Source organism: Lutjanus erythropterus, chromosome 5, assembly GCF_056507025.1.
Source record: "Lutjanus erythropterus isolate fLutEry1 chromosome 5, fLutEry1.hap2, whole genome shotgun sequence".
Taxonomy (NCBI): Eukaryota; Metazoa; Chordata; class Actinopteri; order Lutjaniformes; family Lutjanidae; genus Lutjanus; species Lutjanus erythropterus.
In genome coordinates, this window is record NC_139321.1 from 21,644,762 (window position 1) to 21,655,201 (window position 10,440).

General features: G+C 42.6%; 3 protein-coding genes and 1 pseudogene across 16 annotated transcripts in view; all 4 read right to left on the reverse strand.

The window, feature by feature from the left end:
- Positions 1-10,440, reverse strand: part of LOC146326785 (protocadherin gamma-C5-like) — a 233,111-nt gene that overhangs the window by 114,046 nt on the left and 108,625 nt on the right. The gene's annotated exons all lie outside the window — the stretch shown is intronic.
- LOC146326799 (protocadherin gamma-A11-like) lies at positions 295-3,040 on the reverse strand. Its single transcript, XM_084719594.1, has one exon. It carries the CDS (start codon positions 2,701-2,703, stop codon positions 295-297), a length of 2,409 nt encoding a protein of 802 aa, XP_084575720.1. The 5' UTR covers positions 2,704-3,040.
- Positions 3,474-6,570, reverse strand: LOC146326800 (protocadherin beta-16-like). The gene has a single exon (XM_084719212.1). It carries the CDS (start codon positions 6,396-6,398, stop codon positions 3,942-3,944), a length of 2,457 nt encoding a protein of 818 aa, XP_084575338.1. The 5' UTR covers positions 6,399-6,570; the 3' UTR covers positions 3,474-3,941.
- On the reverse strand, positions 7,593-10,292 carry LOC146326801 (protocadherin gamma-A2 pseudogene; annotated as a pseudogene).

Sequence of the window (10,440 nt, forward strand, 5' to 3'; positions counted from 1 at the left end):
AACGTATTCTGCGTCATATGGCCCTGTTAGCCAGTGACAAAAATGGCAGCAACACCTACAAACAGGATACACAGCGCCTGAGAAATTTGACTATGGAATTCCTGAATACACGATGAAAAATCTAAATTTAATATAATCTTTTCATTCCCAAACACAAGTTGTCACACAACATTAACACACAATCAAAAAGAATCAACGATGATAAAAAAAATACTTAAAGGTAACACAAATAATTGTTTTTGGTTATAAACTCAGTGATGGTGAGGCGCACATTCTGCACGATGCAAAACAATGTTAAATTCTAACCTCTAGAGGAGAGTCTGGTTCATCCAGGATGCTCTTCTCATTCTGTATCCGCTGCATCGTCCCTGTAGAACTGGGGTCCATTATCAGCACGTTCTGACTACCAGCTCTGCCGAACTTACAGTCACTCTTTCTCGAGTCAGTCGTCCTGCACACCTCGTAGTTGTACACGTGTGGGAGAGTCCCTGTCCCCAAAGTGTCTGAGTAACGTGGTGGATAATATGGAATGACAGGGAGATTGGAGTGATACAGGATGCGAGACTGTCTCCATCTGTAGATTTTCACTGATATAATAACCACCAAACACGTGATGAAGAGGAAGGAAACTACAGCCAAAGCCAACACTAAGTAAAAAGTCAGGTTGTCATTGTACTCCTTGTCGTGTGGAAAGTCAGTGAACTCCGACAGCACTTCAGGGAAGCTGTCCGCCACCGCCACGTTAACAATGACTGTAGCTGAACGAGACGGCTGCCCGTTGTCCTCCACTATAACAGTCAGTCTTTGTTTGACAGCATCTTTATCAGTCACTTGGCGGATAGTTCTGATTTCTCCATTCTGTAAGCCCACTTCAAACAGCGCCCTGTCTGTGGCTTTCTGCAGTTTATAGGACAACCAGGCATTCTGTCCAGAGTCCACATCAACAGCCACCACTTTAGTCACCAGATAGCCCACATCTGCTGAACGAGGCACCATTTCAGCCACCAGAGAGCCACCAGTCTGGACTGGGTACAGAACCTGAGGAGGGTTGTCGTTCTGGTCCTGGATGATAATTTTCACTGTCACATTACTACTGAGTGGAGGAGAACCTCCATCCTGAGCTTTGACGCGGAAGTGGAAATCTTTGATCTGCTCGTAGTCAAAAGAGCGCACTGCATGGATGACTCCACTATCAGCACTAACGGACACATATGAGGAGACTGGCACTCCGTTAACAGAGGAGTCCTCCAGTATGTAAGAAACACGCGCATTCTGGTTCCAGTCAGCGTCTCTGGCTTTCACTGTGAATATAGAGACACCTGGTGTGTTGTTTTCTACGATGTAGGCCTCATATGAGCTCCTCTCAAAGACAGGCGCGTTGTCATTCACATCAGAGATCTGTAAGGTGAGAGTGACGCTGCTGGAGAGGGAGGGCACTCCCTCATCAGAGCAGGTCACTGTGATATTATACTGAGAGGCTCTCTCTCTGTCCAGGTCACTGTCTGTTGTTAAACTGAAGAAATTATTTGACGTTGAGGAGATTGTGAAAGGAATATTCTCGTTAATATAACACTGAACTTTTCCATTTTCACCTGAGTCTGGATCTTGGATATTTATCATTGTCACAACAGTGCCAGACTGAATGTCCTCTTTTATTTCACTAGACTTAGACATGACATTTATTGCAGGTATATTGTCATTTGTGTCAGTTATTTCCACGATAATCTTACACGAGTCAGTTAATCCTCCTTCATCACTGGCTTGGACATGTATTTGATATTGTCGCTTTTTTTCAAAGTCAGTGTTGCCGATCAGTGTAACCTCTCCAGTCTCTCTGTTTATCTCAAATAATTCCGACACATTGTCGAGTACATTTTGTATAGCATAAGATATTTTGCCATTAGATCCTTCATCTGAGTCAGAAGCACTAACTATCACTACTTGCGTCCCTGAAGGCGAATTCTCTTCTATGGTGGACTTATAGATTTTCTGCGTAAAAATTGGAGCATTGTCATTACTGTCTAGCACACTGATGTGTATCTGAACGGTCCCAGAGAGCTGTGGCTCACCACCGTCTACTGCAGTCAATACAAGCGATAAATGGTCCTCCTTTTCTCGATCTAAAGGTTTCTGTAACACCATTTCCACCATCTTGCTTCCATCTACTTGATTTTGCAGCTTCAATACAAAGTTATCTGTTGGCTTCAACAAATAGCTTTGAAGGCCATTAACACCGACATCCAGATCGATTGCTTGTTGTAACAAGAATACTGCTCCTGTGATAGCTGACTCACTTATTCGGAATTTCATTTCACCTCTTTTAAAAATCGGGGCGTTGTCGTTGATGTCTGTAACCTCGACAGTAATGCTGTAAAACTCCATTGGACTCTCTAAAATAACCTGGAAATGCAAAGCGCAGGGCGCCGTCTGTGCACAAATCGCCTCTCTGTCTATTCTGTCTTTGACAAGGAGGACTCCTCTCTCTTTATTCAACTCGATGTACTCTGCATTGTCTCCCGTATAAATGCGCGCCTTGCCTGATTTCAGTCTTTTCACATCCAAACCCAAATCTTGCACAATATCACCCACGAAAGACCCTTTTGGCATTTCCTCTGGGATGGAGTAGCTGACCTGCCCAACCACTGAACCGAAGGAGAGAATCAAGATAAACAGCACTTGCCGTCTCATTGTTCTGAGCGTCATATCCCTTTAAGATGCACCGCGTGATATTCCTGTAAAAACAGATGTTTTTCCCAGAAAAAAATCCTTCTATGTCCTATGGTTGTACGCCATCACCGTTTAGTTCGTAAATTACAAAAGTGAAAGAACAATGTCCGTCCAAATAAACGTTTACAGCTCTGGTCTTCGTGTTCTACACGGTTCCCTGTGTCTTTCTCTCGTTCTCTATCTGAAGTGAGGGGGGAGGTACTGCTGATGATCTTTTCATATTTTAACACAGGCTGGCCAACAGCGGCCCTAAGAGTTCACTCTGCTGAACTACAGAATACAATGCAAGATGGAAAGTGATTAAAGATTTACACATGATCCAGGTCAGATTTGTCAATTGCATAACAAATATTAAAATGAAAAAACGAACATTATTTGTAAGTTTTCTTAGTTGTGTGTAATAGTGTTTTAAAGGTTGCCTGCATGGAATGTAAGACAGAAGCTAGGCCTTTGCGAATTAGACACAAACTGATAAGGAAAGAGATTGGCTCGCAGTTATAAAACCACATCTTTTCATGTCACACACACACACACACACACACACACACACACACACACACACACACACACACACACACACACACATACAAGCTATAAAAACTCTCTGTCCACATCGCTATTTTAAAGCGGTGATATCACACTCCTTCATATTATTTTTAGATCATTTTAATCCACAGTAATCAAAATGATTGAGCTCATTATATATATTTATTACTCATTAATTTATCAATGATAAGTCAGCCATTGAAAACATACAGGTTTTGACGGAAGTTATGTTGTAATTCGGATGCCACCAACCACTAAAACACTTAAGCATGTAAAATGCGTTTCAATCGTTCAGTCAGACTTAAAACAACAAAAAAACAAATAAACACTGATAGTTCATGTATGTGACACTGAATCGCCTTCCACAAAGAGTTATATAGTCAAGTTGCCAAACGAAAATTTAACATGAAAGCCTCAACAAGAGCAGCAGACTGAGGCGCTGTCCGTGGTGCTGAACTGAGAAAAAAGAAGTTTCTGTATGGAAACACATTCTTGCAATACTCAGCGACCCATTACACATAATAACCGAACATATCCTGCATTTTACTAATACACAGGCACGATGTAGAAAGTGCACACTGAATATGGATGAGATGTTTTGCTCTGATGCACCACTGCTCACAACATCATAGAACCGCGTATGGACATATAAAACATGGATATGTCAGTTATATCATTATTTTTTTTTTTAGAAAACTGACCTCTAGAGGAGAGTCTGGTTCATCCAGGATGCTCTTTTCACTCTGTATCCGCTGCATCGTCCCTGTAGAACTGGGGTCCATTATCAGCACGTTCTGACTACCAGCTCTGCCGAACTTACAGTCACTCTTTCTGGAGTCAGTCGTCCTGCACACCTCGTAGTTGTACACGTGTGGGAGAGTCCCTGTCCCCAAAGTGTCTGAGTAACGTGGTGGATAATATGGAATGACAGGGAGATTGGAGTGATACAGGATGCGGGACTGTCTCCATCTGTAGATTTTCACTGATATAATAACCACCAAACACGTGATGAAGAGGAAGGAAACTACAGCCAAAGCCAACACTAAGTAAAAAGTCAGGTTGTCATTGTACTCCTTGTCGTGTGGAAAGTCAGTGAACTCCGACAGCACTTCAGGGAAGCTGTCCGCCACCGCCACGTTAACAATGACTGTAGCTGAACGAGACGGCTGCCCGTTGTCCTCCACTATAACAGTCAGTCTTTGTTTGACAGCATCTTTATCAGTCACTTGGCGGATAGTTCTGATTTCTCCATTCTGTAAGCCCACTTCAAACAGCGCCCTGTCTGTGGCTTTCTGCAGTTTATAGGACAGCCAGGCATTCTGTCCAGAGTCCACATCAACAGCCACCACTTTAGTCACCAGATAGCCCACATCTGCTGAACGAGGCACCATTTCAGCCACCAAAGAGCCACCAGTCTGGACTGGGTACAGAACCTGAGGAGGGTTGTCGTTCTGGTCCTGGATGATAATTTTCACTGTCACATTACTACTGAGTGGAGGAGAACCTCCATCTTGCGCTTTAACGCGGAAGTGGAAATCTTTGATCTGCTCGTAGTCAAAAGAGCGCACTGCATGGATGACTCCACTATCAGCACTAACGGACACATATGAGGAGACTGGCACTCCGTTAACAGAGGAGTCCTCCAGTATGTAAGAAACACGCGCATTCTGGTTCCAGTCAGCGTCTCTGGCTTTCACTGTGAATATAGAGACACCTGGTGTGTTGTTTTCTACAATGTAGGCCTCATATGAGCTCTTCTCAAAGACAGGCGCGTTGTCATTCACATCAGAGATCTGTAAGGTGAGAGTGACGCTGCTGGAGAGGGAGGGCACTCCCTCATCAGAGCAGGTCACTGTGATATTATACTCAGAGGCTCTCTCTCTGTCTAAATCACTGTCTGTTACCAAACTATAGAAACCATTGGACGTAGATTTTATGACAAACGGAACATTTTCTTCGAGGATACACTTGACTACCCCGTTATCGTCGGAGTCGGGATCATGTACAGTCATTACAGCTATTACGGTCTGAGGGGGAGAGTTTTCAGGAATTAAACGTGACGTTGATATAACATCAATGAAGGGCTTGTTGTCGTTAATATCAATTATATCGACCACTAATTTACTAGAATTTGAGAGCCCCCCTTGATCCCTAGCTTCGATATCAATTTGATATTGTTTTGATTTTTCATAATCGACGTCGCCTATCACACGCACATCACCACTGTTTTCGTCTATTTCAAATTGATTCAAAATTCCAACTGTGCTACTTGATAGTGAATATGTTACTAAGCCATTTGAACCGTAATCTGAATCAGATGCACTTACTGTAATTAATAATGCACCTCTTTGAGAATTTTCCTGCAAACGTGCCCTATAAATTGGCTGTGTAAATACAGGAGCGTTGTCGTTTGCGTCTAAAACTGTAACATGGATCTGCACTGTTCCAGACATCTTCGGGTCTCCCCCATCACTAGCCGTTAGCAACAAAGATATCTGCTCCTGCTTCTCCCGGTCCAGCGGTTTCTGTAAAACCATTTCTACCTTCTTACTATCATCAGCTTGGCCATGCAACTTTAAATTAAAATTATCTGTAGGATTAAGTGAGTAACTCTGGAGGCCATTTATTCCGATGTCTGAATCAAAGGCCCTTTCGAGGACAAATTTTGCACCGATCATTGCGGACTCGCTTATGTCAAATTTCATTGAATCTTTCTGAAAATGAGGGGCATTGTCATTAATGTCGACAATTTCGACTGTGACCCTGTAAAATTCTATGGGATTTTCCATAATGATCTGTAAATGTAAAGCACAAGGCGTTGTCTGTCCGCATAACGCTTCTCTGTCTATTCTTTCTTTGATCAGCAGCACCCCTCTGTCTCTATTCAGCTCGATGTATTCTGCGTTATTTCCAGTATGTAACCGAGCTTTGCCGGATTTTAGTCGTTTTATATCCAAACCTAAATCTTGTGCTATATTACCAACGAAAGAGCCTGCCGCCATTTCCTCCGGAATGGAGTAACTAACCTGCCCGAGCACTGAGCCGAGAGAGAGGATAGAAATAAACAACAGTACTTGCCGTTTCATTGTTCTGTCCGACACACAGTATATTACCCCACGAATCATTCGCTTTGGCCTATATTTCGTCGATAAATTCCGGTTGGATCTTGATATATTTAAAACAGAGGCACCCAGAAGCACTGATTATAGCGTCCACATTATCTCAGAGTCCTCAAGAAAAAACAAATATTGGCGTTGGTTTACTCCTCTCCGTATCACGGGCTGCGTAAGATCTGCTTATGGCTGTCGCACACTAATAAAGGGGAGGTGATGAAAGAGGTTCCGCTGTGAGTCTGGACTGACAATGCAACCCACTAGTCAACAGCGGCCCTCACCGTCCACTCCTCTGAATTACACAAACTAAATAAAACATACAGTAATGAAGTGCATTTAGAGAAATGCATCTAATCTATTAATGAATACAGACAAAACGATAAGAGATTGTGTGAGTTACTGGTTCTTGAAAAAACACACGGACAAATGTAATAATATAAATAATAAATAAAACATGCCAGTCCAGTGGCATTTTTGTCACGTACTAAAAAGATACAACCTATGTACCTCTGAGAGCTACATTCACTTTTGTTTTCTGAAACTATTCCTAAATGCATCATCAGTGTAGACCCAGAGCCTCTTTTCAGATACATTGGAAAACAAGACAGTACCAGGGTAACTATGAGCAGGTCAATAAGAACTGTGTAATATCACACCGTAAATCAAAATTTGGACAATCAGCTTTCTCCATGAAGGCCTTTCAACTCTGAAATACATTTCCAACTGAAATCAAATTAATTCCAGATATAAAACTCCTTTAAATCAAAAGTTAAGTGCTGGCAAAAGTGCAAACCAGACCTTTACCCATTTTTGCTAACTGTGCTTAAATGACAAGCTTGATTTGTTTTGTGTGTATGTATATATGCTGTGGTATGTGTATTCTGGTAAACGTATTTTATTGTATTTTTCTGATCTGTAGTGTATGGTGTATTTATGATATTTGAAGCTGTACATTCTAATTATGGTTTATGCCTACATGGGACAAAAGTTGAAGATCAAGTATAGCTAAGCTCTCTGCACACACTCTGTATTGGAAATAACTTAAATGCATCGTCCCTGTCAAATAAAATCCCATTAAATACATAAATAAAAGCTCTGAAACAGGCATATTCTGTGGAAAAGGCTACTGTAGTAAAATTTACTGAGTTCTGTACAATAGTGGGGAAAATAGATGACTGTAAACAAAAACAACAAAAACATTACCACTCATACCTCTAGAGGAGAGTCTGGTTCATCCAGGATGCTCTTCTCATTCTGTATCCGCTGCATCGTCCCTGTAGAACTGGGGTCCATTATCAGCACGTTCTGACTACCAGCTCTGCCGAACTTACAGTCACTCTTTCTCGAGTCAGTCGTCCTGCACACCTCGTAGTTGTACACGTGTGGGAGAGTCCCTGTCCCCAAAGTGTCTGAGTAACGTGGTGGATAATATGGAATGACAGGGAGATTGGAGTGATACAGGATGCGAGACTGTCTCCATCTGTAGATTTTCACTGATATAATAACCACCAAACACGTGATGAAGAGGAAGGAAACTACAGCCAAAGCCAACACTAAGTAAAAAGTCAGGTTGTCATTGTACTCCTTGTCGTGTGGAAAGTCAGTGAACTCCGACAGCACTTCAGGGAAGCTGTCCGCCACCGCCACGTTAACAATGACTGTAGCTGAACGAGACGGCTGCCCGTTGTCCTCCACTATAACAGTCAGTCTTTGTTTGACAGCATCTTTATCAGTCACTTGGCGGATAGTTCTGATTTCTCCATTCTGTAAGCCCACTTCAAACAGCGCCCTGTCTGTGGCTTTCTGCAGTTTATAGGACAGCCAGGCATTCTGTCCAGAGTCCACATCAACAGCCACCACTTTAGTCACCAGATAGCCCACATCTGCTGAACGAGGCACCATTTCAGCTACCAGTGAGCCACCAGTCTGGACTGGGTACAGAACCTGAGGAGGGTTGTCGTTCTGGTCCTGGATGATAATTTTCACTGTCACATTACTACTGAGTGGAGGAGAACCTCCATCCTGCGCTTTGACGCGGAAGTGGAAATCTTTGATCTGCTCGTAGTCAAAAGAGCGCACTGCATGGATGACTCCACTATCAGCACTAACGGACACATATGAGGAGACTGGCACTCCGTTAACAGAGGAGTCCTCCAGTATGTAAGAAACACGCGCATTCTGGTTCCAGTCAGCGTCTCTGGCTTTCACTGTGAATATAGAGACACCTGGTGTGTTGTTTTCTACAATGTAGGCCTCATATGAGCTCCTCTCAAAGACAGGCGCGTTGTCATTCACATCAGAGATCTGTAAGGTGAGAGTGACGCTGCTGGAGAGGGAGGGCACTCCCTCATCAGAGCAGGTCACTGTGATATTATACTGAAACGCGACTTCTCGATCTAATTCACCCTCTGTCACCAAAGTAAAGAAATTATTTGATGTTGACGTGATTTTAAAATGAATATTTTCATCTAAAACACAGTGGACTTTGCCATTTTCGTCCGAATCTGGATCCTGAACATTCATCATTGTGAGAACCGTGCCTGGTTTAACATCTTCTGATACACTGGGTGAGGCTGACATAATATTTATAGCTGGTGGGTTATCGTTTGTGTCCACCACATTGATTATAACTTTACATACATCTGAGTTACCACCATCATCTGATGCTTGGACATCTATCTCATAATGACGAAATTTCTCATAATCAAGTTTTCCCATTAACATAACCACACCATTTCCCTTATCCACATGAAACAGGTCAAATGCACCTTCTGGGACGTGCAAAATTGAATACTGTATGTGCCCGTGTGGGCCTTCATCTGCATCAGATGCACTCACAGTGGTTAGAAAAGCTCCTTTTAACGAATTTTCTTTTACATTCGCTTTATATTCTGTCTGAGTACAAACAGGTGAATTGTCGTTAGCGTCCAAAATAGTAATGAAAATTTGTATCGTCCCAGAGAGCTGCGGGTCGCCACCATCTAAAGCACTCAATACTAAAGACAGCCGCTCCTGTTTCTCTCGGTCAAGATGCTTCTTTAAAACCATCTCAACATTTCTACTGCTACCAATTTTATATGGATTTAAAGCGAACGTATCACTTGAACTCAGTGAGTAGCCCCGGAGCCCGTTAACCCCGACGTCGTTATCTATCGCCTTTTCTAAAACAAATTTCGATCCAATCTGTGCCGTCTCGCTTATTTCAAATTTCATTTCACTGTTTTTAAAACCAGGAGAGTTATCGTTAATGTCAGTTATCTCGACAGTAATGCTGTAAAACTGCATAGGATTCTCCAAAATGATCTGAAAATCAAGCGCACAGGGCGTCGTCTGTCCGCAGAGCGCTTCTCTGTCTATCCGCTCTTTGATTACAAGCACTCCCCTTTCTTTATTCAGCTCGATGTATTCTGTACCCTCTCCGGTGTATATACGAGCTTTCCCTGATTTCAACCGTTTCACATCTATACCTAAATCCTGTGCTATATTACCGACCAAAGATCCTTTCGCCATTTCTTCAGGAATAGAGTAGCTTACCTGCCCCAAAACCGAGCTGAGAGAAACAACCCAGAAAAACATCAGTAGGCCTACTTGCCGTGGCATTGTTCTGTCCGACATTATCCCGTCCACAAAAAATGGTCTCAAATACACATCCAGTCAGTGGATTTTAGTTACGAAAGTCAGAAATCAATAATCCAAACTCCCAGGAATGCTGATAATTCGCGTGGTAGCCCCGTGTCTCATCATCTCCCTCTTCCAAAATGTGCCTTTTAATTCATTTTTTCTATTCCTCCGTTAAGGTTGCGAGATGATGGGGGAGGTACAGCTGCAGTGAGCTCTGAAATCTCAGCAGACTGGTCAACAGCGTCCCTGTGAGTTGGATGCACTGAACTACACCTCACACAGATATCCTTGACATATATGGGGTTGATCACAATGTGTTCAACTATATTAGTAATGCTTTCACTTTAATTACAACCAGAGTTATTAATAACTTGGTATGCACATCAGTGAAATACACGCACACATGGAGCCAGCTATATAAGCACACAGAAAG